At 54.0% G+C, this 25,999-nt stretch overlaps 3 protein-coding genes and 2 long non-coding RNA genes across 26 annotated transcripts in view; 3 read left to right on the top strand and 2 right to left on the bottom strand.

Moving 5' to 3' along the window:
* SLC25A41 (solute carrier family 25 member 41) lies at positions 1–6,925 on the top strand. 9 transcript variants are annotated; one of them, XM_077860250.1, is made up of 8 exons: positions 69–137; positions 672–736; positions 1,417–1,572; positions 2,071–2,223; positions 2,413–2,520; positions 5,284–5,451; positions 5,534–5,681; positions 6,479–6,925. In XM_077860250.1, exons 3-8 carry the CDS (start codon positions 1,441–1,443, stop codon positions 6,649–6,651), a joined length of 882 nt encoding a protein of 293 aa, XP_077716376.1. In that variant the 5' UTR covers positions 69–137; positions 672–736; positions 1,417–1,440; the 3' UTR covers positions 6,652–6,925. The 9 variants fall into 9 exon arrangements, with proteins under 9 accessions (XP_077716377.1, XP_077716376.1, XP_077716375.1 ...); XM_077860249.1 differs by lacking the exon at positions 69–137 and adding an exon at positions 144–420; XM_077860251.1 differs by lacking the exon at positions 672–736 and having other exon boundaries at positions 1–137.
* Positions 4,290–8,402, bottom strand: LOC144290741 (uncharacterized). Its single transcript, XR_013358288.1, has 3 exons — positions 7,917–8,402; positions 7,496–7,762; positions 4,290–6,899 (listed from the first exon to the last, which is right to left on the bottom strand). It is a non-coding gene; the product is annotated as an uncharacterized LOC144290741 (long non-coding RNA).
* On the top strand, positions 8,303–20,031 carry KHSRP (KH-type splicing regulatory protein). Of its 2 annotated transcripts, XM_077860233.1 has the most exons (20): positions 8,303–8,677; positions 10,228–10,324; positions 10,958–10,996; positions 11,332–11,371; positions 12,386–12,435; positions 12,678–12,749; positions 13,478–13,535; positions 13,849–14,023; positions 14,219–14,317; positions 14,658–14,756; positions 14,887–14,989; positions 15,662–15,762; positions 15,891–16,035; positions 16,116–16,276; positions 16,367–16,476; positions 16,876–16,964; positions 17,071–17,268; positions 17,580–17,657; positions 17,742–17,902; positions 18,993–20,031. In XM_077860233.1, the coding sequence occupies exons 1-20, from the start codon at positions 8,420–8,422 to the stop codon at positions 18,999–19,001; spliced, it is 2,142 nt and encodes a 713-aa protein (XP_077716359.1). In that variant the 5' UTR covers positions 8,303–8,419; the 3' UTR covers positions 19,002–20,031. The 2 variants fall into 2 exon arrangements, with proteins under 2 accessions (XP_077716359.1, XP_077716358.1); XM_077860232.1 differs by having other exon boundaries at positions 8,304–8,677; positions 17,742–20,031.
* The window catches only part of LOC144290736 (adenylate kinase isoenzyme 1-like), a 14,462-nt gene continuing 7,681 nt past the window's right edge, over positions 19,219–25,999 (bottom strand). For 8 of the 13 annotated variants that reach the window (XM_077860266.1, XM_077860262.1, XM_077860265.1 and 5 more), the window contains 3 exons: positions 21,784–21,978; positions 20,865–21,007; positions 19,219–19,303 (listed from right to left, as the gene is read on the bottom strand). In XM_077860266.1, the coding sequence (XP_077716392.1) occupies positions 20,939–21,007; positions 21,784–21,978 (264 nt within the window). In that variant the 3' untranslated portion in view covers positions 19,219–19,303; positions 20,865–20,938. Of the gene's footprint in view, positions 19,304–20,859; positions 21,008–21,779; positions 21,979–25,999 lie in introns of those variants that run through there. The other 5 variants (XM_077860255.1, XM_077860256.1, XM_077860257.1 and 2 more) reach the window with 5 other exon arrangements.
* LOC144290742 (uncharacterized) overlaps positions 22,900–25,999 on the top strand; it is an 8,953-nt gene continuing 5,853 nt past the window's right edge. The window contains exons 1-2 of the long non-coding RNA XR_013358289.1: positions 22,900–22,996; positions 23,358–23,415. This is a non-coding gene — a long non-coding RNA (uncharacterized LOC144290742). The remainder of the gene's footprint in view (positions 22,997–23,357; positions 23,416–25,999) is intronic.

A 25,999-nucleotide genomic window follows, 5' to 3' on the forward strand; every position in this document is an offset into this window, starting at 1 on the left:
TTAAGCCAGGATGTGATGACAGAGCGTGGGCATGAGAGCAAGAAAAGAATTGTGGATGGCATCAACATTTTGGAACCAAACTGCATGGGAGGATGGAAGTGCTCTCAACGCTCACTGCAACCTATTGACCCTTCGTGGTAAGAGCTTATCGCCGCTTCCAATTTACACGTGGGGGAAACCGAAGCTCAGAGAGGTAAAGTGAGTACCCCCAGGTCACACAGCAAGAGTTGCCCTAGATGGGATTCAAACCCAGGCTGCCTCCAAACCCAGGCCTCTCTCACTTCGGGGACCCACTGTGTCTCTCCTTCCCAGAGCTCCAGAACCTTCCCATTCTCCTTCACTTCTATCTCCTGTTGCCATGATAACGAAACACAGCGCATTAGTTTCCTCCAGCTGCTGTAACAAACGACCACGAACGTGGTGGCTTAAAACAACACAAATGTATTATTCCAGCGGTCAGAAGCCTGACACGAATCCCCTTAGGCTAAAATCAAGCTCCTTCTGGAGGCTCCAGGGAAGAATCTGCCTCCTGGCCTTTTGCAGCTTTGAGGGTCGGCCTGCACCCCATGGCTGGCGGTTCCCTCCTCATCTGCAAAGCCAGCAATGGTCAGTCGAGTCTTTCTTAAGTTGATCCTTTTAACCCTGTTCTGCTCCCTTCCTCACTGTTTAAGGACCTACGAGGTTAGACCGGGCCCACAATTAGTCCAGAATAATTTCTCCATCTCCCCATCGGCTGGTGAGTGACCTTAATTCCTTCGGCAAATTTGCTTTTCCCTTTGCCACTTGACATAAGCGAGTTCATGGGTTTAGAGGAATTTGGATATGGACAGGCTTACTCTGTGCACCATATCCAGTGAGGTCACAAGGGCCTCTGTGACCTCATCATGGCCTGGTTCCCAAATTTACAAGGTGACCCCTCCCACATGGTTGCTGGATGGGCAAACCTGTCGCCAGGGATTTGAACCTAGGTGTCCTAACCCTCCGGCTGCCATGGGAGCCCAGCCTGAGGAAGCTCAGAAGCCTTGCTCCAGTGTCCAGACCCTGTTTAAGAGGGTCAAGGCCTTACTCACCGAAGCCCCACCTCCGACCCCGCCCCTGGCCCCCTCCCGGAACGTGGGCTGTACACACGTGTATGGGTATGTGTTTGGGCACGTGCGTGAAAACGACCTGGAGCATCTGCCATCACAGCAGGTGAGTTTGAGAACTGCAGGTCTTCGGCACCTGCAGCCTGACTGCCGGGGTAGAAGGCCGCGCTGCCTGCCTCTGCCTGCCCCACTCCCCTCCAAGCGGACCCGGAATTCCATCTGGAAGCAGTGGGGACCAGGGTGGGCCTTCACACTAGGAGGGGCTTCTGGGGTTGCAGGGAAGGAGCTGCAGCCCGGCTCAGTATGGGTGGGAGCTGGGTCTGCCCTGCAGGTGCTGGACACAGGAGAGCAGCTGATGGTCCCCGTGGACGTCCTTGAAGTGGACAACGAGGGGGCCTTGTGGAAGTTTCTGCTCTCAGGGGCCATGGCTGGGGCGGTGTCCCGCACTGGGACGGCCCCTCTAGACCGAGCCAAGGTGTATATGCAGGTGCGCGGGGACCAAGGCCCTGGAGCCTTTGGGGTGGGGCTGGCTGGATGGAGGTGGAGCTGATTGGGGGACAGGATAGGGGTGAGGATGCAATTGGAAACAGGTTTGAGGGTGGGGCTGGGGCATGGGTTGGAGTCAGGAGGAGGCCGAATGGAGGTAAATGTGGGAGTTGAAGCTGGGGCTGGCGCTGGAGCCAATGAGGATGGAGCATGAACTTGAGTTGCTGGAGCTGAGAGAACAGTACCAGGGACAGGGTGGGGTCAGGGATAAGGGAACTGAGGATGGGGTCTTTGGGTGGTTTTGAAGGCGAACTAGAACAGCCAAGGAGAGGAAGATGAGGGAGGAGGCAGGATGTGGGTCTGCATTGGGTTACAGCACTAGCTGGGGAGGAATGGGGTTGGGTGGCTGGGGGCAGGATGGGGTTGGACTCGGGGCTGGGTTGGAGGTGGGGATCGGGTGGGAGGTTCCTCACAGGGCCGGTGGCCTCCCTACCCCCAGGTCTACTCCTCCAAGACGAACTTCATGAACCTGCTGGGAGGGCTCCGAAGCATGGTCCAGGAGGGGGGCTTCCACTCCCTGTGGCGGGGCAACGGCATCAACGTCCTCAAGATTGCCCCCGAGTACGCCATCAAGTTCTCCGTCTTTGAACAGGTTGGGGAGAGGGGGGCGCAATGAAGTGTGTGTGTGGGGGGAAGGCCCGCTTTACCCAGCCCTGCCCTTTAACCCCAAACCCTCTCCTACACCCCCGCTTGCAAGCCCAGATCCTTACCCAAGACTCAGGGTGGGTTTCAGCGAGGGAGGGGGTTAGCGGCTCTCTCCTGCTCCTCTCTCCTGCCACAGTGTAAGAATTACTTCTGCGGAGTGCATGGGTCCCCACCCTTCCAGGAACGTCTCCTAGCTGGCTCCCTAGCCGTGGCCACCTCCCAGACGCTCATCAACCCCATGGAGGTAAGAGAACCTCTGCCCTCCCTCCCCCCAAGGATGAAACAAGGTGAAAGTTAGCTACCACCTGCTACTACTTCCCCCTCCTTCCTGTCTTCTTCCCTCCTCCCCCTTGTCTTCCCCTTCATGTGAGGTGTGTGGCAAACTCGTATATTCCAGATGGCTCCCCAGTCAGCTCAACCATCCTTTCCCCCTCAAGGATCCAGAAGACCCTGTGTAATTTGTAATTTACTAAACTCCCATGTACAGTTGGGCTTTCTCTCTTTGCTCTGGTGTGTCTGTCCATGCACGAATGTCTCTTTTTCCTTGTTTTTTTGGGGGGGGGAGGGGAAGGGAGGGAGGTAACAGATTTTATTGTGCACAGCAGTTTTAGATTTACAGAAACACGGAGCAGGAGGTACAGAGTTCCCATACACCTCTTCCCACATATACAAAGTCTCTGCTATTAGGGTCTTGCATGGGGTGGTCCATTTGTTGCAACGGATGAGCCAATATATATATCAATACATTATTATTAAAGCCCAGAGTTGCCCTCAGGGGCACTCTTTGGGTTGTACAATCTGCGGTTTGTACAGATGTGCATGGACAGGTGTCTGCCATCTGGGGGTCAGACAGGGTAGTTTCACTGCCCTAAAAATCCTGTGCTCCATCTCTTCACCCCTTCTCGCTTCCCCCCTGAATCCCTGGCCACCCCTGATCCTTTTACTGCCTACAGTCTTATCTTTTTTTTTTTTTAAAAGATAGATTTATTTACTTATGATAGACAGAGAGAGAGAGAGAGAAAGAGAGGCAGAGACACAGGAGGAGGGAGAAGCAGGCTTCATGCCAGGAGCCTGACGTGGGACTCAATCCCGGGTCTCCAGGATCGCGCCCTGGGCCAAAGGCAGGCGCTAAACCACCGAGCCATCCAGGGATCCCCCCAGTTTTATCTTTTAAAAAATTTTTTGATTTATAGTGGTCTCTATACCCAACATGGGGCTGGAACTCATGACCTCCAGATCAAGAGTCGCACGCTCTTTGGACTCAGTCAGCGGGTGCCACTGTAGTTTTACTGTCTTTAATTTTTGAGGCTTGATCGTAGGCTTTCTCATCTCCCTCTTCCCCCCATCTTCTTTATTGGCTTTCCAGGTTATCCCCCTGGTGGTTTCCCATATAAACTTGAAAAGCAACTTATCTAACTCAGAAAACAAGGTCACCTATTGGTTTTGTTTGTTTAACTGGGATGGTATTCAACTTATAAATAAGCTTAGAGGGATCCCTGTGTGGCGCAGCGGTTTAGCGCCTGCCTTTGGCCCAGGGCGCGGTCCTGGAGACCCGGGATCGAGTCCCACGTCGGGCTCCCGGTGCATGGAGCCTGCTCCTCCCTCTGCCTGTGTCTCTGCCTCTCTCTCTGTGTGACGATCATAAATAAATAAAAATTAAAAAAATAAATAAGCTTAGAGAGTCCTGCTATTTTTTCTTTTTTTTAGATTTTATTTATTTATTCATGAGAGACAGAGAGGCAGAGACAGAGACAGAAGAAGCAGGCTCCATGCAGGGAGCCTGACGCGGGACTTGGTCCCGGGTCTCCAGGATCACGCCCTGGGCTGAAGGCGGCGCTAAGCCGCTGAGCCACCCGGGCTGCTCAGAACATTTGCATTTGTTCAAGTCTCCCCTTTTGTACTTCAATGTTTGTTTAAAGTTTTTCTCATATAACGCTTGCTCTTGACCAGTTAAATTTCTTCCTAAGTATATCTGTGTTCTACTGCTGTGTAACAAATTGCCAGAGACTCGGCAGCTTTTAAAATTATAGATTTATTATCTCATTTGTGGGTCACGTCTGGGCACTGGCTGGTCGGGCCCTCTGGTCAGGATTTCATCAGGCTGAAATCAAGGTGTTGGCTGGGCTACAGTGAGCCCACCTGAGGCCTGTGTTGTTCCTTGGTTGTTCACAGGATTCAGTTTCTTGTGAAACATCCTACAACGGATGGAGATCCTCAGCACCAAGAAGGCTATCCGCTGTCCCTACCACGTGGTCTTCTCCCCAACGGTCTGCTTGTTTAAGAGCAAATGAAAAATGTCCTGGACATTCCCAATCGCTCTGATTTCTCTGGTCTCTGGCAAGAGACTCTTTTAAAGGGCTCACCTGATTTGGTCAGGCCCACCAGGGATGAGTGGTCTTGCTTCACTTAAAATCAGCTGCTTCAAGACCTCCATTACATCTGCAAAATCTCTTCACCTTCATGTCATGTAACTCAATGAGGGGAGTGACACCCAATCACATTCACTCATTCATTCATTCACAGCACACTCTCAAGGTCGGGCAGGCATTATATGGAGATTATATATCAGATGTGGTAATCTTAGGGACCACCTTAGAATTTTGCCTACTGCACTTGGTGTTTGGTCTTTTGGGCAACTGTAGAGTTGCCAATATTTTGATTTTGGAGCATTTCATACAAATCACGTTGTCTGGCTTCTCTTGGAAGATTGGCAAATCTGGCCACCTGGGGTCTGCACTCCCACGGCATTGTGTCTGGCTGCTGTTAGGTATAAGCTGTGACTCCAGTCAGTCCATGTCATTTCCCTTATCCTCTTGGCCTCTGCTGCTGAACCCTGGGTTGGGAGCACAGAGAGGCCAAGGGATCGGACGGCTCTGGGTTTGAAACTCAGCTCTGTGTACTCTCTTGAGCTTCAGTTTCCTCAGTGGTAGGATGGAGACGATGGTTGCTGCTGAAGGTCGATGAGAGCATTGGATCAGATGAGCCACTCCCTCCTCATCCTCCACAGGTGCTGAAGACGCGGCTGACCCTTCGCCGGACGGGCCAGTACAAGGGGCTGCTGGACTGTGCAAGGCAGATCCTGGAGCGGGAGGGCACCCGCGCCCTATACCGCGGCTACCTGCCCAACATGCTTGGCATCATCCCCTATGCCTGCACTGACCTGGCCGTCTATGAGGTGTGGGGCCCATGGAGGGGTACCAGGAGTGCTGTGAACACAGGCCCACAGTGCACTTCCTCCTGACCCCCTTCTCTTGCAGATGCTCAGGTGCTTCTGGTTGAAATCAGGGAGGGACATGGAGGATCCCAGTGGCCTGGTCAGTCTGTTATCTGTGACGCTGTCCACGACCTGTGGCCAGATGGCCAGTTACCCACTGACCCTGGTGCGCACCAGGATGCAGGCCCAAGGTCAGGCTAGCCCCACTGGCCATCGTGTGTGCCCCTCTCCCTCAGCCCTGACTCTGAACTTTCTCATCCCCCAAAACTCACTCCCAAATGTTCCACATCTGATCCTGGATGCTTCTGCTGCCCTCTAGACCCACTAAGAATCACCCCTAAATCTGATACCAGACCCCAAATGAACCCTACAAACCACTGAAACGAACATCTCCTAACTGACCCCCATAAGCATCCCCAAATAGGACTTAGGCCCCCACACTGACCTCAGTGGGGATATAGATTCCCCAAATGTTCTCCCAGCTTCTCCAAATCAGACCCAGCCCATATTTGACTCCAAAAGTCAAAATTCCTAAAATTCCTAAAATTCCTAAATCTGACTCTTAGACGTCTTAACATCATAACCACTTCCCCCACTACCCTGGGTACTCCCCAAATGGACTCTCACCCCCTACACCAATCCACAAACATCCAAACAAGTCCTTGGTCCACTACCCTAATCTTGAAAATATCCCCAACTCCCCCCTCCCCCTTAGCACACTCCTCAAATCTCTAGCAGATCTTAGAAGTTCCCTCTCCATTATAAGCTTGTTTTCTAAGATGTTCCCAAAAACAAATCCTAAAAACTCCTGCCTGAATTGATCTCACTCTCCCCAAAGTGACCAATATCCTCTACAAGTCTCCAAACACCCTCCCAAATGACCCCCCAGACCTTGGCCCCGGGCTTCACCCAACCCCCAATATTCCAGCGCCCCTGGAGGCCTGATCATCCTCTGGCAGAAGCCCTGAGCTTGCCCCTGTTCCCACAGACACTGTGGAGGGTTCGAACCCCACCATGTGTGGAGTCTTCCGGGGGATCTTGGCCCAGCAAGGTTGGCCGGGGCTGTACCGAGGCATGACTCCCACCTTACTGAAGGTGTTACCAGCAGGTGGCATCAGCTACGTGGTGTACGAAGCCATGAAGAAAACCCTGGGCGTATAGGCCGTGGCTAGTCGACACACCCTGGGCAGAAATGGACAGGAGGATCCAGGGTCCCCTGGCCCAAAGAGCCCACCAGGCTTAGACCCGGGGGGCAGTTTTTGTCAGGAGAAGCAGTCTGGAGGCCTGGGTCAGAAGATCCCTGGGGATCCTTCCTGAGGGTGCAGCCAGAGACTAGTGTGGACTCCAGTTTGGCTCGCTGTGGCTCGTCACATCCAGCTTCAGGGTGAAATGGTGGATGTGGAGAGAACCTGAAATAAAGAGACAGTTTCTGCTGGATGTGTCTGGGATACCTGCGTCCAAGTGGGGAGCCCAGTAAATGGACTCTCTGGGTCTAGGAAGGCACCAGGAATCCCTGGTTTCAGGAGGTGAGTTGGGGACCTGGAACACCCAGGGCCTAAGACCCAGCAGGGCGCCTCGGATACCTGGGTCCCAAGAATGGAAGCGGGGTACCTGGGAATCCCTGGGGCCCGGAAAGGGGGACCCTTGAGCCCCTCGGACCTGAATAGGAATTGTAAACCCATAAGACGCCTGGGTTCAGGAGAGAAACTGAGGGCCGAGGATCGGATCTTGAGGCTCTGATCCCCCCCACCCCCATCCCCGGCCTTATGGGAAACGGGTGTGGGGTGTGGAATTAGGGTCCTAGGCGAGAACCGATGGCCCTAGACCCTTGCATTCTGGAGAGGAACTGGTCCCGTGAGTCCTGGAAGGGAAGTGGCGGCTCTAGAATCCTGGGTGAAGAGCGCGGGTGCAGGGGATCCGTGGGCCCCCCCCCTGCTCCTGGGCCACCGCGCCCCCGGGAGCATCCGACCTCCAAGGCCTCGAGCAGGCCATGTGTTCGGCCTACCCAGCCAGGCTCCTGGGGCGCTAACCCAGACGTCAGGCCCGAATTCCGGGCAGCCGGTCGGCGCTGCCCACGTCGACTGCCACTCACTCCCACGACGGCTAATCCCCTCTCGTCGTCCGGCGGCCGGCTCCGCCCCAATGCAGCTCCGCTTCCACTGGCTCCCACCAAAACGGGGCCCCTAGACTTCCTCCACCGCCATTTGTCCGGCGCGCTGTCCGTCACCTTGCGCCCGCCCCCGCCGCCCGGCCATTGGCCTAGAGATCAAGGCTGGAAAAGGATTCTGGTTAACAGGGGAAGCAATCCCGTCCAAACCCGAGCGCGTCACCCAGGGCTCGTCAGGGATTGGGCTACGCCGACCGCCAATCTTCCCAAGAACCGCCCCCCGCGCGGACTCATTGGCTCGCGTGCACGATTATCTCACCTGGCGCCCGCCCAGCCTGTTCAAAGGAGCCTTTCGCCAGGCCCCTCCTTCCTGTGCACTTGACTCCCTGGAGCCGTCAATCCGGTCCTGAAGTCGCCCCGTAGTTCTGGAACCCCCGCTCCATTGGGCCTCCTGCCCTCTCGGGTCGCCTCGATTTGCCCGCCCGGCACCGGCAGCGCGCAGCCCACTGCCTCCGAGAGCTGTCGGTCACGCGGCGCCTCCCGCCCACAGCCTCTCGCGGCCCTCCGATTGGCTGCTCGTGTCCGGAGCCCGCGATTGGTGTTCCTGGAGAGGCGGCCGCCTCCCATTGGCCTGGCTGCGCCGTCCGTCACGCCGGCGGCGGGAGGGGGCGTCCCTCTCCCCCCTCGTCGTCTTCCCAGCCGCTGGGTTCCCAGAGTGCTCCGCGGCCGTGTGGAGCGAGGCCTTGTTCCCGCGTTGAGCCGCCGCCGCCGCCGCCTCCTCCTCAGCTTCAGCCTCCGCGCCAGGCCCGGCCCCGCCGCGCCATGTCGGACTACAGCACGGGAGGACCCCCGCCCGGGCCGCCGCCGCCCGCCGGCGGCGGCGGGGGAGCCGGGGGAGCCGGGGGCGCCGGGGGAGGCCCTCCGCCGGGCCCGCCGGGCGCGGGGGACCGGGGCGGCGGCGGCCCCGGCGGCGGCGGCCCGGGCGGGGGGTCGGCCGGGGGTCCCTCCCAGCCGCCCGGCGGGGGAGGCCCGGGGATCCGCAAGGACGCCTTCGCCGACGCCGTGCAGCGGGCCCGCCAGGTGAGGAGGCCGCGGGCCTGAGGGGCGCGCGCGGGCGGGGGAGGGGGCGGGGTCACGCGCGCGCGCGGGGTCGCGGGGGGGGCCGAGGCCGCGGCGGGGTCACGTGGGGGCGGTAGGCGGGGGCTCGGGCCTTCCAGGGTGTCCCCGGTGGGCCCCCGGCGGGTGACCCCCTGCAGGGGAAGGGGCGTGCGAGGGGGCCCCGGAGGGCTGGGACTCACTTTGGGGGGCCCCCACTTAGGACGCCCGGGGGCACGCTTTCCTCTCCCGGGAGCGGAGTGCCCAGCTTCCCGGAGGGGAGGGTCTTGCTAGGCGCTCGCCTCCCCACCGGGGCAGAGAGCTGTTTGCCTCCGGCCCAGCCGCGTCTTCGCCCGTTCCCCGGGAAGAAAGGACTTGGGGATGAAACAGCCCTTCCTCTGGAGCCTGGGAAGGGGGCCCCTTGCCACCAGAGTGGCCGAGCGCTTGGGCGAAACGGGGAGGCTGGGCACCGGGTCTGGCTCCTTTCTGATGCTTCCGGTGGCTTGGAAGCGTGGTCTGTCTGTCTGGGAAGGAGGGGAGGGTCCCACTACTGTGTTTTGAGGCGTGATGGTAACATGGAGGTGTCACATGCTGCTGTGACTGACCTCCCCAGCTCCATCTGCGGCCTCCGCACGCCCTGGAGGGGAGGAGGCCTGGAGAACCGGAGAACTTTGCTGTCCTCCCGGGCAGCGGACCGGCCGGGAGCCGACTGAGTGCGTTCCCGTCGGAGGCTTTCCCGGGGTTGTTCCAGTGCCTCCGGGGCAGAGTGGGAGGTCCCGTTAGGTGAACGCCCTATTCCCCGCCCAGTGTGGTCTAGGCTTTCTCACCTAGGGCGCGGGATCAGCCTCTGCTGTGCACTTGGTCTTGTTGCCCACCAAACTGCCTTGAGGGAGAAGCGGTCGTCACTAGGCGAGCTGATGCTCTTTGTTGGGCTGGGGAAAAGCCTCATCCTGAGAGCTTTGGCCCAAAGTGTTTAAAAAAAAAAAAAGAAAAGAAAAGAAAAAAGAAAATTAAGAGAGGTGGGAAGATAGATCCTTAACTTCTGGTTTGCGTTTCTTTGGAAAAAACACAGTGTGATAGTTTCACACCTGGATTCTGGTCTTAAATTTTGTTACATTGGGATTATTTGAAGTCGTTCCTCACGTGTCTGGCGTGTAATGTGTGTTTTCAGAAAGGGTCTTTGGATTTGGTGGAATGAAGATTTTAAATGCCTTTAAGCAGACGTTTCTCTAAAAGTCATTTAACGAACGCAAAGATTTTGAGGGGGAGGGAGATAAAGGAAAGTTGTGGTCTCCACCATCCCAGGAGAGCTGGGCCACAGTCACACTTCTGCTTCCCTCATGGAGGCAACCTGAGGGTCCTCCCGAGAGCAGAGCAGTTGCAGACGACGAGGGCACGAATCCCATCTAGAAAGGGAATTTTGAAATTCCTGGATGACTCTTGAATGTTGAGGCCCTCGGGTAGGTTCTGAGAAGTTCGTCTGAGCACCCGTTCGTTGTGGTGGTAACCTTCTGTGCTTACGATTTTATTTCTAGATCGCAGCCAAAATTGGAGGCGACGCTGCTACCACAGTGAACAACAGCACTCCTGATTTTGGTTTTGGGGGCCAGAAGAGGCAGTTAGAAGATGGAGGTAACTACCTACCTGCTGGGAGGAAGGCCGGGGGTAGAGCGAGGTGCCTTTGTCTGAACGTGATGCAGAGTCGGGGGAAGCCCACTGCCATTTGGTCTTTTAAAACCTCAGCAGCCCCAGCTTTGTTCATTCTTCTTGTTCGGGCTGCCATCCTGGGGTATCAGGTGGCTGAGAGGAGCAGATTGATTGTGACCGGGTCCAAGTTGTAAGTTGTCAAGATTGTTCCTCCCCTTCTGGTTGGCTTGGGAAATGCTCATGGTTTTATCCAAGCCCCACATTAGTGCAGCTTGGCTGGCCCTAGGGCGTGCAGCGCTACCCACAGTAGCCAAAATGATCAGCGTGGGGGATCAGCCAAAACCGGACTTTCCCCCCGTCCCTCCCTGCCCCTGGACTTGAGTGCTGCCATCATTGTTCCTGTTATAAAGGACTTTTTTTCTTTTACTCTAAGTGCTGATGGTAGGACTGGTGGAAGTCTGGCCTCCTTCCTGGTTGGTCCCTGCTACTCTCCTGTCTTGGCTTTGGTGTGGGGGGTGGGGGAGGGAGGCTGTTTGCCAGGCCATGTGGCACCAGCATCAGATTTGAGGCAGCTGTGGGTGGGTGGGTGTAGCATCTGACATCCTCTCTCTTTCACAGACCAACCGGAGAGCAAGAAACTGGCTTCCCAGGGAGACTGTAAGTCCATTGGATGATGCAGGCAGAGGGCAGCTTCAGGGTCTTAAAAGGTTTTTAGGATTTGGGAGCTAGAAACTCTGAGGAGGTGGCACCTGTCCATGGAGGCTCTAGGTGCTTATCATCTGGGGTCTGTGAGCTTTAGGGGTCTCAGAGCCCCTGGAGATTGAGGCAGAGATGGTTGGTGCGTGTGCTGATGTGAGATGTGCTCAGGAAGGCTCAGCCTGTAGTAAAGTGCTAGCCACTCCTCGTGCGGGCAGGAGTACTTGGGGGCCAGTAGTGTTCAGGGGCCCAAAGAGGAGCCAGGCCAATCATTGCTTTGAATTTTCTCTCTGCAGCCATCAGTTCTCAACTTGGACCCATCCATCCTCCCCCCAGGTAAGCTGTGATTTGGAGAGCGCATGTTTCCTTGTCTGTCAGCTATCGCTGGCCTTTCTTACTGACTTAGGAGAGCTGTGTCTGTGGCTGCTTCCTTGGCCCCAGAGAAGCCCAGGAAGTATAGGGGCAGTCTTTGTGCCCTGTTGCTGCCTGTGCTGTGGTGGGACACTTAGCAGGAGGGCTGAGGACCAGCTATGGGTTTCTCCTCTGCCTTCTGCAAATGCTTGTTCCCCAAGAGCTGGTGGGGCCTGTGTTTTTTTCCTATTTGCGCACCACCCCCACCCCCCCCCACCCCCCCACCCCCAGTGACTTCAGTGAATCTGATGTAGAATCTTTCCTGAAGGACCGTGTTGTTTCTTTTTCTTTTTCTTTTTTTTTTTTAATTTTTATTTATTCATGATAGGCACACAGTGAGAGAGAGAGAGAGGCAGAGACACAGGCAGAGGGAGAAGCAGGCTCCATGCACCGGGAGCCTGACATGGGATTTGATCCCGGATCTCCAGGATCGCGCCCTGGGCCAAAGGCAGGCGCCAAACCGCTGCGCCACCCAGGGATCCCTCTTTTTCTGTGTATATGAAATTTGAAATTGATTTGTTAGGGAGAGGATAGGGAAAAGATACCAACCCTTTTATTTTATTTTATTTTTTCTTAAGAGACCTGAAACGACGGTCAGAATTCTGTCTAAGCATCCAAGCCTTTGCTCTTGCCCTGAGTTAGTGGGGCAGCACTAGTTTGGGGGCACAGTGACCCCAACCAAGTGTCCTGTGGCCTAACTGGGGAAATGGGCCTTGAGAGGTTGAGTGGCTTGCCTTGGGGAGAGGAAGCTGTGTGCTCTTGTCAGACTTTGCTTAGTCCTGTGGGGTCTTGGTCCAGATGTGGTGGGAAGTAGGAGCAGAGGCCAGTAGCACCAAAGACCCCACAGGTGAGGAGCGGTGGCTTCAAGGGGTCTTTTCTAGAGACCCTTCTGTCTCTTTCTTCTCACCTGAGACTGGCTTTTATTGTTTTTTCTTATAGGACTTCAATGACAGAAGAGTATAGGGTCCCAGACGGCATGGTGGGACTAAGTGAGTGTGGGTCACTGTGGGGTGCCCATTTTCCTGCCTCTCAGGGACAGTGTCTTGGGAGCCCCTGCTGGCCCAGAAGCTTTTGGTGTGAGAGGGCCTCCTGTACTTTCCTCTCACCTGTCTTCTTTGGGCTGGGGGCCTGGTGGAGCTCTCAGCAGAGCCAGGAACCCCTGCCTGCCACATAGTCTTTTTAGTGCTGGGGTGCCCTCATCAATCTGCTTTTTCCCTTTTTCTCCATCTAGTCATTGGCAGAGGAGGTGAACAGATTAACAAAATCCAGCAGGATTCAGGCTGCAAAGTCCAGATCTCTCCAGGTATGAGAGCCAGATTTGTGTCAAAATGGTCACAGGGCCGGGCTGGGTTCCTTGCACTTTTTTAAAACAGTCACCTGACTGGATAGAAGTGAGATAGATTGGTGTTTATGGAGTGCTTTCTACGTGCCAGGCTCAGGGCAGGATCTTAACTAGTACAGCGTGGTGCCCTGCAGTGTAGCACTTTACAGCTGGGGGGAGGCCAAGGTGGAAGATTGAAGGTTGAGTATCCAAAATTTTGTTCTAGATCTTGCTATAAACTGTTAAGTCCCTATCTGAGGTAAACACCTACTGGGAAACCAGTGGGAATGTGTGAGGCAGGGAGATGCATTCGAAGGAGTGACTTTGAGACCAGGCCCAGGTTTGAATCCAAGTCTGGCTACTCAGCTGCACGTGTCTGTCATCCAGGGGTTTCTGGGGACTTGTTCTAACACAGTGGGGTCTGTAGACCATGGAGAGGATGTGTGTGATCGTCGGTGATGGCAGGAATGGAGTAGGTTTGGGAACTTAACCTTCCAGCTCCTCTTTTTCCCCCAAAGTTCCACTTTCTTGACTGACCTTTAGGCTTCCCAGCCTTGGTCTCGCAGCTTCCCAGGTGTTAGTCGTGATTTGTCAGGCTGCTAATGGTGGCAGATATAGCCATTGTTGTGCAAGTTTTCCCGTCTCCGTGGAAAGCCTTTCTCCAGTGTCCACGGACCTGGGGAGGCATCGACCCTCTCTCTCCTCTACAGACAGCGGTGGCCTGCCCGAGCGCAGCGTGTCCTTGACGGGAGCCCCAGAATCTGTCCAGTAAGTCCCTGGTGGAGCCTGTCATTGTGGTGAGGGGAGCCAGCAGAAGCTCTTTCCATCCTTTGGAAAGTTGGGGGCAACTCCCCCATGTCCCTCAACCCTTGCCCTCTCCAGGGGGCTGTACTGATGCTTTGATTGCCCTGACTCCGAAGATCTGGGAAAACCACCTGAATAGCCCCATCCCCAGGGACGGACCCTCTTCCTCGTCATCTGTCACACGCGCATGTTGGAGTCACCTTCTTCCCTCTGAGCTGGATGGGGCTGTCAGACCTGTACTCTTTCAAGTGTTTGAACTCACTCTTCCCCTTCCCAGGAAAGCGAAGATGATGCTGGATGACATTGTCTCTCGGGGTCGTGGGGGCCCCCCAGGACAGTTCCACGACAATGCCAATGGGGGCCAGAATGGCACTGTGCAGGAGATCATGATCCCCGCAGGGAAGGCCGGCCTGGTCATCGGCAAAGGCGGGGAGACAATTAAACAGCTGCAGGTGAGGGGTGGGATGGAGGACAGAAGCTCCTCCTGTCCCCGGAATGTCTCCTTCGTGCATCTGTGTGTGTGCACACCCCACCGACTGCTTTGCCAGAGCCTCTTACCCTTTGTGATCACAACTGCCCCCCCACGTGCGCTAGCCCCAGAAAGTTCTTTGAAAGCCCGACACTGACTCTCCGCATTGATTGTAAAGGAGCGAGCTGGAGTGAAGATGATTTTAATTCAGGATGGCTCCCAGAATACGAATGTGGACAAGCCTCTCCGCATCATTGGGGATCCTTACAAAGTGCAGGTGAGAACACTGGGGGTGACGGGGTATCTAGGGGAAGTGAGCAGCAGAGAGGGCTGGACATTTGAGAGAAAGGGGAGAGGTTTTCAAGAGCACTGGCTTGAAGTCTGCAGGACTCTCACTCTCATTTTGAGCTCTCCCAGCACTGGACATGGGAAAGAGACCTAAGTTTTGATCTTTCGTTTTTTTATCTGGAAAATGGGGATGCTGGCCATTCCTCCCTCTCGGGACGGCAGGTCAAAATTTTAGCAGGCCCTGGGTGGGCTCAGCGTAGGTCCATGAGGCCTTGGGTCATGGGAGGCTAGGGGAATGGTGTTGGAGGGCGTGCCCTGTGTGTTTGCAGCAAGCCTGTGAGATGGTGATGGACATCCTGCGGGAGCGTGACCAGGGTGGCTTTGGGGACCGGAACGAGTATGGATCCCGGATTGGCGGGGGCATTGATGTGAGTGTGGGCCTCCTGCAGTAGTGGAGTGCCATGGGCTGGGCGTGACTCCCGCTCTGGTGGGCAGAGGGCACCAGAGCCACAGGGACAGGACTCGGCTGACCACCCCCCACATCCGTCCCTCCGTCAGGTGCCAGTGCCCAGGCATTCTGTTGGGGTGGTCATTGGCCGGAGCGGAGAGATGATCAAGAAGATCCAGAATGACGCTGGTGTGCGGATACAGTTTAAGCAAGGTCAGGGGCCTGGCCGAAAAGACTAGCTGGGGCGGGGGGGTGGCTGTGTCTACACTTCTGTCCTCAGGATGACTGAGGGTCCACTGCAGATAGCCTGGCACCGTGGTGAGCCCGTTGAGCCTCTTTGTGGTGCCATCGTTACTCCTAGCCAGCAGAATGGGCCTTGTTTCCCTCCTCGAGGGGAAAGCCAAGTGCGAGAGGTGGCGGAGGGCAGACTTCTTAACTTTAAAGGAAAGCTCTTCCTGTCATCAAATCTGTTCTGTTTCCCCCACCAAATGGCCCATCCTGATGGGGCAGCCTGGACTGGATCAAATCACTCTGCCCCAACTCTGGGCTACTGCCAGGCTTCAGTGAGAGTCTCGGAAGTGGTAGGCCCATGGGGAAGGAGGACCTTTCTGAGGTTTATTGTCGTCCTTAGTTTCATAAAATGCATCTGTTCCGGGGGTGCCACCCTGCCCTAGCTGGTCGAGTTTTCTTCTCTGGAAACATGGGCCTCCCCGCACCCCCCCCCCCCCCCCAATACATGGAGTGTGATGAGCGGCACTTTGAGCCGGAGATATTTCTGACACCTGGCTTGGCATGGTGTCTACCTCGCAGAGGCGGTGTTATGGGGGTTTGGTGTTGTGCTTTTCTTTAAAACTCATCTTTCTGTTCTCTGGTTGCTGGCTTCAGATGATGGGACAGGTCCTGAGAAGATAGCTCACATAATGGGGCCCCCAGATCGGTGTGAGCATGCTGCTCGGATCATCAATGATCTCCTCCAGAGCCTCAGGGTAGGTGGCTTCGGGGTATGCTGCGAGCTGCCCGTGAGGATAGAGGGGACTGGCACTTCCCTATTAGAGAAGTCCAGGAGCCAGGCTAGCTTTCTGTGTTCACTCTCCATTTCCTCCCTGTCTTGCAGAGTGGTCCTCCAGGCCCTCCAGGGGGTCCTGGCATGCCCCCGGGGGGTCGGGGACGAGGAAGGGGCCAGGGCAACTGGGGCCCTCCTGGGGGAGAGATGACCTTCTCCATCCCCACCCACAAGTGTGGGCTGGTCATCGGCCGAGGTGAGTAGGCCCTGCGTGCATACTGCTCCTCACCCGCCCACTCCTCCTGCCTTCCCTTCACTGCTTGTGGCTTCCCATAGGTGGTGAGAATGTGAAAGCCATAAACCAGCAGACAGGCGCCTTTGTGGAGATCTCCCGGCAGCTGCCACCCAACGGGGACCCCAACTTCAAATTATTCATCATCCGGGGCTCACCCCAGCAGATTGACCACGCCAAGCAGCTCATTGAGGAAAAGATTGAGGTGGGCTCAGGGAAGGGTTTTAGGAGCCTAGACCCATCTCCTGTCTCCTCCCACTCCTGAACCAAATTTGTCTGCTTCTGCTTCCTCCAGGGTCCCCTCTGCCCGGTTGGACCAGGCCCAGGGGGACCAGGCCCTGCAGGCCCCATGGGGCCATTCAACCCCGGGCCTTTCAATCAGGGGCCACCTGGGGCTCCCCCGCAGTGAGTATTCCTCTCAGCTTCCTGGGATTTGGGACATGGGGATTGCCATGCTGGCAAGAAGAGCAGCGGGTCCCATTTTCATTCACCACCAATAAGTGCTGATTGCACTGGTCCAAGACGCAATCCAGCCCAGCCTCTTGTTTCATGCATATTTGTAAAAGATGTCACACGTGTTGACTGTAGTCTCCCCACCTGATAAGCAAACTCATGTATGTTGAATTTGGGGGGACTCTCACATCCTTAAGCCAATGGAGTTTGTGTTCTTCTCACTTTTTTCTGGGCAAGGGGCCTGTGGCTGAGTACAAGCAGGGGGCTGGCCTGGGCCCCTTCCTATTAGCCTTCCCTGCCCCTGTGAAGGAGCAGTCCCGGCTCAATTGTCCTCCCTTTCTTGTCCTGCAGTGCGGGGGGCCCCCCTCCTCACCAGTACCCACCCCAGGGCTGGGGCAATACCTATCCCCAGTGGCAACCACCTGCTCCTCATGACCCAAGTAAGTAAGGCTGCCTGGCTGAGGGTCAGGACAGGGCTTGGGTGCCCCTGTGGGGAGGGCAGGGCCGGCTCCCTGTTCTGCCCTTCAGCCCCCTGCCCTCCTACAGATAAAGCTGCAGCCGCTGCAGACCCCAACGCTGCCTGGGCCGCCTACTACTCACACTACTACCAGCAGCCCCCAGGCCCCGTGCCGGGCCCTGCACCAGCCCCTGCGGCACCCCCTGCCCAGGGCGAGCCCCCTCAGCCCCCACCTGCCGGCCAATCAGACTACACGAAGGCTTGGGAAGAGTATTACAAAAAGATCGGTGAGTGTGGGGCACCTGGGTGGCTCAGTCAGTTAAGCGTCTGAAATTTGGATTGTGATCCCAGGGTCCTGGTATCAAAGCTACACATCGGGGAGCCTGCTTCTCCCTCTGCCTGCCGCTCCCCCTACTTGCGTGTGTGTGTGTGAGCTCTCTTTTTCTTTTTCTATATGTCAAATAAAATCTTTTAAAAAAGAAAAAAGATCCAATGAGCGGGTGCGGGCCAGTGCCGGGGCTCTGGTCTGCCAGAGGCTGCTGAGAGGCAGCCGCCTCCCTGTGCCGTCCTCTGACCTCCTGATGCCTCCCCCCTTCAGGCCAGCAGCCCCAGCAGCCCGGAGCACCCCCACAGCAGGACTACACGAAGGCCTGGGAGGAGTACTACAAGAAGCAGGGTGAGCCGCTGGGGTCACGCGGTAGGGGCAGGGCTGGGCCCTCGAGCCCCCAGCTGCACTCGCTCACCCTCTGCCTCCCTGCAGCTCAAGTGGCCACCGGAGGGGGTCCGGGAGCACCCCCGGGCTCGCAGCCAGACTACAGTGCCGCCTGGGCCGAGTATTACAGACAGCAGGCCGCTTACTACGGCCAGACTCCAGGTCCCGGCGGCCCGCAGCCTCCTCCCACACAGCAGGGACAGCAGCAGGCAAGTGGAAATTGCCACCCCCCTCCTCCTCCTTTCTCCTTCCAACCCCCGGCCACCGTCCATCCTGCCTTAGTGGGGAGCGCCGGAAATCCCTTCCCCTGCGGGGTGTGTCCTTGATGCCTGCAGCGGGGGCCGTGTGGCCAGAGGTCTCCGGGAGTCCCCGCGAGCTGGGGAAGTGTGCGCTGGGTCCAGAGGTTAAACGAAGAGGCCTCCCCGCGCCGGCCCGCTTGTTCCTGTGTCACGCTGTCGCGATGCTGGGGGAAAGCGCGAAACAAATACAAGGTGGAACTGTTGAACTGGTGGGTAGTCCTGGGGGTGGGGGGCAGGCCGGCAGCACAGACGGTTGGTCGCCATCCTGGCCGCTAACTCGCTCACTCAAAATCTGGCCACTTGGGAAGAAAACGGATGTGTTTTCCCCTCTCTGCATTACTTTTTTGGGTTTTGTTCTTTGCATTCTTTTATTTTTAACCCCACAATCTTTTCCCCGTGTCCGAGTGACTATGTGTTGCAGGCGGCCCCAGCGTGGGTCGGCCCTGGCTCTGGTGGGCCTTGGGGGAGCTCGCCAAGGGGACCCGCCCCAGGGCCCCTCCCGCCCCTCCTGGGCTCCGCCTCCTCCGCTATCGCGCCTGCCTCTGTGTCCCGGTTTTGTCTGTGAAGTGGGCATGACGATCGCCGCCACCTTCCAACCTACCTCACAGGGGTGTTGTGGGGACACCGTGATCTCTGAGATTGTCATGTTGTGATGCGCCGGAGCACCTGCCTTCCTGAAGACAGAGGGCACCCCTCCTCCCTCCCTGACCCTGAGTGCGCTTCTCTCCCTCTCTTCCCGCTCTGCCTCTGTGGCCCTTGCTTCTCTCCTCCTGGTCTTCACGTCACTCTTTCTCCTCCTCCTCCATCAAGGAGCCAGTCTGACTTCAGCCGAGGTCCCCGGAGCATTTGACTAGACAGTTACAAACACATGGTTGCAGCCTGAGCTCGCCACAGGCTCAGGAGAGGGGCTTCCTGGCCCCCTCCTTGCCGCCGTCCCCCGTCTCCCGCCCCCTCCTCCCCTCCCCGTAGTGACCGATTCCTATCTCTTCCCTCTCCGCAGGCTCAATGAATCGAATGAATGTGAACCTCTTCATCTGTGAAAATCTTTTATTTTTTTTTCCATTTTGTTCTGTTTGGGGGCTTTTTTTTTGTTTTGTTTTTTTTTGTTTTTTTGTTTTTTCCTAGTTTGTTTGGCGAGAGAGCGATAGCTGCTGTGGGAGGTGCTGGGGAAGCCCTTGCTGAGTGGCTTGGAGGTCACAGCCTGGGCGATGCTGGGCTCTCACTCTCTCGCTCATTCTGTGTGTCTCATGCTTTTTTCTTTCAAAATTGGGATCCTTCATGTTGAGCCAGCCATAGAAGATAGAATTAAATCTCTGCCAAAAAAGAAAAAAAATTTAAAATATAAAAAACACAAAAAGCAGACAAAACCTATAAAATTATATATATATATATAAAAATCTCTATCCCTTCCTGAAACTGCCTCTTTCAGGGGAAAGCAATTCATTTTCTTCCTACCACCCTTGGCCCTCTTCATGTTTTTAAAATAAACTTTTAAAAAGGAAAAAAAGTCACTCTTGCTATTTCTTTTTTTTTTTTTTTTTTTTTTTTTAGTTAGAGTTGGAACATTCCTTGGACCAGGTGTTGCTATTGCAGGCCCCCCTCCCCCCCAGTCGAGCCCCTCGGCCTCTGCTCCTCCTCTCTCCTCCTCCCCCCTGCCTCGCTCGGCTCCCCTGCAGCCCCTCCTGCCCCCCACTCCCGGGACTGGTCTTGGGTTTCAACTGTTCAAGAGGACAAATTGAGAACAAAACAACAAATTGTATGGCAGTTTTTACTTTTTATCGCTCGTTTTTAACTTCACAAATAAATGATAACAAAACCTCCCCGTGTCTGCTGGGTGCCGTCTCTTTCTCTCTTTCTCTCAGTCTCTCTCTCCTCCTCTTCCCCCCTCCCTCCTCTCTCCTTTCCCCTGCCCCCTGTAGAGTTTTGAAGCAGATGTTTGTTTGTTCTTTATAGATGTTGTAAAAGCCTGATAATGGTGATTGGAAATTACAAGCTTTGTGTTGTGTTTTTTCTTTCCTTCCTTCCTTTTTTTTTTTTTTTTAAGAAAAAGAATTATAAGAAAAAATAGTTTTCTGCAGGCGCATTGTGCTTTCCTAACCCCCCCCCCTTTTTTTTTTGGTTAAATAAAGTGCTTTTTGTCTAAAAACTGCATGCTGGCCGCAGTTGTGTTCGTAGAGGAAACAAGCTGAAGAGGAACAGGGGTTGGCCAATAAGAATGGGGGGTATGGGCCCCCCAAAGACTGTTCTAGTGTTGCCTCGCAGGAAGGGGAATAGCAGGTTGAGCCCAGGGGGAGTAGTCTTAACCCCATCCCATGTTTCTCCTCTGGGAACATGGGGAGCAAGACACCCAGGAGAGTCCCTGGGGACAGGTGTTTCCATGGACGCAGCCTGCCACCACAGCAAACGCTTGGCTCCGTGTGCCTCACGGGAGTCAGACTGCTCTTGGTACGCACCTGGCTGGGGCCTGCTCTGTCCGTGTGCCCCAAGGTGGAAACCAGGCCTGGTAAGAAATGGCACCAGATCCGTGCTTGGTGGGAGGCCACGGCCTCCCAGGGGTGAGGACAGGAGACAGAGTGAACCCAGGGGCTGATCCTCGAGGCCTACTGTATGGCCGGAGTGTTCTTTTGGGGTTTATAGTTGAATACTAATGCAGATCAGGTTTCAACTTGAGAATCCTGGGCTCTCAGGTTTGAAGCAGCACCAAGCAGGAGCCCAGAACAGCTCAGAGCCCCCTGCCCCACCAGGCTTTCTCTAGCCTTGTAGGAACCTGCTCCTGTGGGTGGTGGCCCCCACTCAGCCCACCCCTGTGGTGCCATGGCCCAGGAAGGGGCTCGGTTTGGGGTCTCCTGGCCTGCTGTCCTACATACCTTACCTCACAAGCCTGTCCCCCTTCTGAGCCCTATGTGTGTTCTGGGATGGGGGGGAGACAGCCCCCAGCCCCTCCCGTCACTGCAGGCTTTCAACGACAGAGCAGCACTTGGCAAAAATGTTTTCTGGAGCTTCTTCTGCCAAGATCTAGAGGAGGGGGAGCAGAAGGTCAGTTCTGAGTCACAGTCCGGACACTGTCCAGCCCTCCAACGCGGGGGAAGCAGGTTTGTGGGCCTCTTCTTACTAAGTGCGGACAAAGAATCGGGAAGTGCGGTGGCAGGTCACACAAGGTGAGGGAAGAGGGAAGTGGGTCAGGAAGGCTGCAGCACAGTGTTACAGGTCACTAAGAGTTGGCCACTCAGCCACACCAGCTGTGCAGATACTGTCCCTTGGAGCGGGCCACAGGGGGCGGGAAGTGTGGGGGATTGCCTCCCAACCCCTGTGGCCCCTGCCCTCCTATCCCAAACTCATTGATCAGTTAAAGCTTGTTCCATAGGACACCCTCATTTTAGCTTCATTTCACACTCCTGCCTTCAGACAGAGACGGGGACAAGCCGGAGGTTTTCATAGATGGGTCACTTTAAGAATTAGGATACCCCTGCTTTCCCCCTGGAGGATGTATATCCCTGCACTTGAGCTGAGCCATGCTTAACCAGTTGTCCTAATCTTAGGTTTTGTAGATGCAGTCAAATGTTTTTAATGTTGCAGTTTGGGAGACAGTCCTTCTGTTTAGACCTTAAATGTCCTAGTGGGAAGGCCACAGCCTGTGCCTATACTGCCCAGTGGAAGAAATGGAATTTCCCAGTGTACACAGTAGGGAAACAGGCCCAGAGAGGTCCAGGATGTGGGCCAAGCCATCACCCTTGTCTTGTTCCCGTGGGGAGTTGGTGGCGGGTGATGAGGGGCAAGCAGGAAGTACCTACATTACAGAGCAGGTTCTTCTGCTGATAGAAGGTCAGGACTGGCTCACACAGCATGTAGTAGGTCTCCAGGCGCTGGCGGATGGCCGACTCACAGTCATCTGCCCTGTGCTCCACCCGGCCCCGGTGCAGCACTCTCCGGACCATTGTATCCATGGAGCAATCAAACACGATGACGATGTCTGGGGCCCGGCCCACCTAGGCATCCGCCAAGGAGGCTGGGTGAGGAAGAGGCTAGAGGGTGGCTCCCTGCCACCCCCCCACCCCACGCTGAGATCAGGAGTCTAGGAGGATTGTGCAGCCCCCTGGGTTCATCTTATTTTTTAGCTCTGAGTTAGTGTTTTAACGTGTTTATTTTGGGGGATAGGTAGGACCTTGGCAGAGCTCGTAAGTAAACACCACTAACAGGGAAGAGTGAAGACTCCCTCACCATCCCCAGCCACCCAGTTTCACCGTCCCTGGAAGCCACTCCTCCTTGGAGTTAGCCTGCTATTTTAGGCTTATACTGTAGAAGTGAATTGCCTCCGATGTCCTTTTCCCTGCCTTTTTTTTTTTTTTTTTTTTTTTTTTTACAAGTGGTGAAGATACTGATTTGCCTTCGACTTCATTCACTTGGTATAATTGGAGGTGGTTCCATATCAGCACGTAAGGAGGTTCCTGAGTATTCAGCTGTATGGATGTACCGTAACTTAGTTCTAGATTGATGGATATTTGGATTGAAATATTCCCTCTAAGATGGATTTAAGCAGTCTTCACTTGCTTTCTTGTTGCCCAGATACTTCACTCACACTGGGTTAAGATACAAGAGTTCCCAGCTCACCTGTACCATTGCTCTGCCCTCCCTGACTGGTCTCAGGAGATCCCTAGATCTCCATGGCTGCCCTCTGTGAGCTCTACCTCCTACTAGTTCCTCCAGAATTTCCTCATGAAATAGACACCAATGGTGCATTAAAAACAACCACTACCACCACCAAGTGAGATTCATTCCAGGAAAGCAAGGATGGTTCAATACAATTTATTGTATTAACATCTGAGGAAAAAGGCATACGGTATCCTCACAGAAAGGGCAATTAGAATGTAGCATGCATTCTAGATTTTTAAAAGATGCTAAGAATTGATAATTATCTTCAGCCAACATCTTAATGGAAATTTGTTTTCCCACTGAAGTTGGGGACAAGACAAAATTGCCCCACTCCTGCTCCTGTGACATAGTAAGGTATAAGAAGATTAGCTAAGGCAATGAGATGAATCACTTTGAGAAACCTGAATTTGAAAGAAGGGAGGTAAAACCATGTCTGTTTGCAGATATGTGGTTGTATTTCTGGGAAACTCAAGAAAACCAATAGATAAACCAGTGTAGACTTAAGAGAATTTGGTAAAATAATGGGATATAGCATTAACACACAGGTTAGTAGCCTATATCCAGACAAAAGTCACCAGTTAGAAAAGAAGGCCCCACTTACAACAACAAAATGAAACATAATATGCTCAGGCAAAACTTTTTCCAAAAATGTGAAAAGTCTTAAGGACAATCTTTAAGGAACACTTGAGTAAAATTACTCCTAAATGATTCAAAGGAGACTTGAACAAAAGGAAGATATAAATGTGCCTGGATAGGAAGACCACATCATAAAGGTGAGTTCTTAAATCAGTTTATAATTTCAACATGATAACTTACTTAGTGGAACTGGTTGACTCTAACATTCGTGTGCAAAATCAAACGAGTGGGAATGTCCAGGAGAACCTAGGCAAAGAGAGTGGATGGTGAGGGTGGGAGAGGAGGTGTTGAACCCTAACAGATACTAAAACCTAATAAGGATGGGACGCCTGGGTGGCTCAGTGGTTGAGTGCCTGCCTTCAGCCCAGGGCGTGATCCTGGAGACCTGGGATCAAGTCCCTCATCGGGCTCCCTGCATGGAGCCTGCTTCTCCCTCTGCCTGTGTCTCTGCCTCTCTGTGTGTGTGTCTCATGAATAAACAAAATCTTTTAAAAAAATAAAAAATAAAACCTAAGAAGGCTGCCATATCAAAAACAGCAATGCTCAAGGGAACAAACAGATCCCTGGAACAGAGTAGAATCCAGAAATTGACCCAAGCAAATGTGGAAACTTGTTACATGGCGAGGGTGGCATCCCAAATCAGTGGAGAAAGGACAAACTTTCAACTAAATGATCCTGGAATAACTGGATCACAATTTGGAAAAAGGTCATATTGAACCCTTACCTCATTCTAAAAACTAGGATAAGTCCCAAATGGATCCGAGATCTACATGCAAGAAATAAGGTCCTACAAGTACTAAATAAACCATGAATGGTTTCCCTGATAAGCCTAGGATTGGGGGGGAGGGTGTTAGAAATGGTCTTAAAATCCAGAAGAAATAACAAAATATTGATAAATTTGATTAAAAATTTAAAAACAACTTTTGCATGACCATAAAGCAAAGTCAAGAGATAAATTGACAAAGTGGGGGGAAAATATTTGCAACCCATACCACAAAGGGCTAATAGCCCTAATATATCAAAAGTTCCTAGAAATCAAGAGGAGACCAACAATCTGTCAGAAAAATAAGCCTAAAACTATAAAGAGCCCACAAAAGACGTAAAAATGGCCCTCAACCTCACTCATAGCAAGACAAATGCCCATTTCAAACTACCCCAAAACGCTCTTTCACACCTGAGCAGGGTGGCAAACATCCAAAACTTTGGCAACATCTTCTGCTGGTGTGGGTGTGAGGAAAGAATACTCTCATCTATCGCTGGTGGCGATGCAAAAAAAGAGTGGGGACGGCCAGCAAAATGATCGACAGGTTTCTGTTTAATCTCACAAACCCACTCGGAGGAACCTATCGTAAAGATACTAGCAAGAATCTGAACTGCCATGCAGAGGTTGTTCAGTGCGGCATTGCTCGTAGCGGCCCACGACCGCACACAGCTTATTGCCTGTCAATACGTTGTCCAGCAGGTTATTGTCAATGGGGTATCAGCTGGATAGACGATGGCAGTGCCAGGCAATGGAACAGCAGTCGTGAAAGGAAACAAGGAAATCCTCGATGCCCATAGGAGATCTGCGGGATATATCGTAAAGCTCAAAAAAGTGAAGACACGTATATACAGAATGCCGGCTTTTGTGTGAGAAAGATCTCTCTCTTACATACACACACATACACACACACTTTATATCTGCAAAAAGAAACACCAGAAGGACAAACCAAACCAAAAACTAATGAAAATAGTTGCCTATGGGGAAAGGAGGACACAACTGGGGATTAGGGGCGGACAGGAGTGGTTGGAAACAAGCTCTTACTCCGGCACACCTTTTTATGTGGCTCTGACTTTGGGATCATCAAATAACATGCAAATTCAAAAGTTAAATGTAACAAGGCAATCCCCAAATATCCAAAACCAAACCGAAACAAATGTACCTGAGTTATTGTCACGCATAACTACATAGAGAAAATAATTATTTCAGGCAACTCGGTGTTTTTTTTTCCCCACGTACGTCCACAGTGAGGAATAGTATAAGGAAAGTCAGAGCCACAGAGAAATCTTAAACCTCCTTCAGTCGTTTTATTTTTACTAGTTAGTAGTGGTATATTCCCTGGAAACAATTTTGCACCTAATGGAATAATGCAAATGACTACGTTAATGGTTTTAGGAGTCTGATGTTTTAGGGAAAGAGAAGGTGGCATTGTCCTGCTAAGTGTGAACTGGAAACATCAGGATGAACTTGGGATTTTTTTTTAAAGATTTTATTTATTTATTCATGCGAGATGCAGAGAGAGGCAGAGACACAGCAGGGGAGCCCGACGTGGGACTCGATCCCAGGATCCCGGGGTCACACCCTGAGCCGGAGGCAGATGCTCACCCACTGAGCCCCCCAGGTGCCCCAAACTTGGGATTCCGTCCCCTGCACAAGGGCGTGTTTTACAGCTCTGACCACTGGAAAGGTTTGGAAATGGTGACAACCCAGTGACAATGAATTCCCCTGGCTCCCAGGCCGACGCCACTGTAAAAGGGCTCCTGCGAGGGAGCGCCAATTCGAGGGCTCAGCAGGAAATGTGGAAGGTAGGGGTGGGAAGTGGGAAGTCGGGCCAGAAACAGAGCGTAGGGGTCATGGGGTGGGGGGCGTGGCCGTGTCAGAGGACACACATGTCAGTGAGAAAGGTGCCACCCTGGCCACTGATGGGACAGCTGGCAGGACCACAGCAAAGACCACGGAGT

This window comes from Canis aureus, chromosome 19 (genome assembly GCF_053574225.1).
Source record: "Canis aureus isolate CA01 chromosome 19, VMU_Caureus_v.1.0, whole genome shotgun sequence".
Lineage (NCBI taxonomy): Eukaryota > Metazoa > Chordata > Mammalia > Carnivora > Canidae > Canis > Canis aureus.

Coding starts and splice junctions, on each gene's coding strand:
- KHSRP (XM_077860232.1), top strand. CDS start 8,420: ATGTCGGACTACAGCACGGGAGGACCCCCGCCCGGGCCGCCGCCGCCC. Junction 10,997..11,331: donor ACTGGCTTCCCAGGGAGACT/GTAAGTCCATTG, acceptor TTCTCTCTGCAG/CCATCAGTTCTCAACTTGGA. Junction 12,436..12,677: donor AGACGGCATGGTGGGACTAA/GTGAGTGTGGGT, acceptor TTCTCCATCTAG/TCATTGGCAGAGGAGGTGAA.
- SLC25A41 (XM_077860243.1), top strand. CDS start 823: ATGGACAGGCTTACTCTGTGCACCATATCCAGTGAGGTCACAAGGGCC. Junction 1,573..2,070: donor GAGCCAAGGTGTATATGCAG/GTGCGCGGGGAC, acceptor CCCTACCCCCAG/GTCTACTCCTCCAAGACGAA. Junction 2,224..2,412: donor AGTTCTCCGTCTTTGAACAG/GTTGGGGAGAGG, acceptor CTCCTGCCACAG/TGTAAGAATTACTTCTGCGG.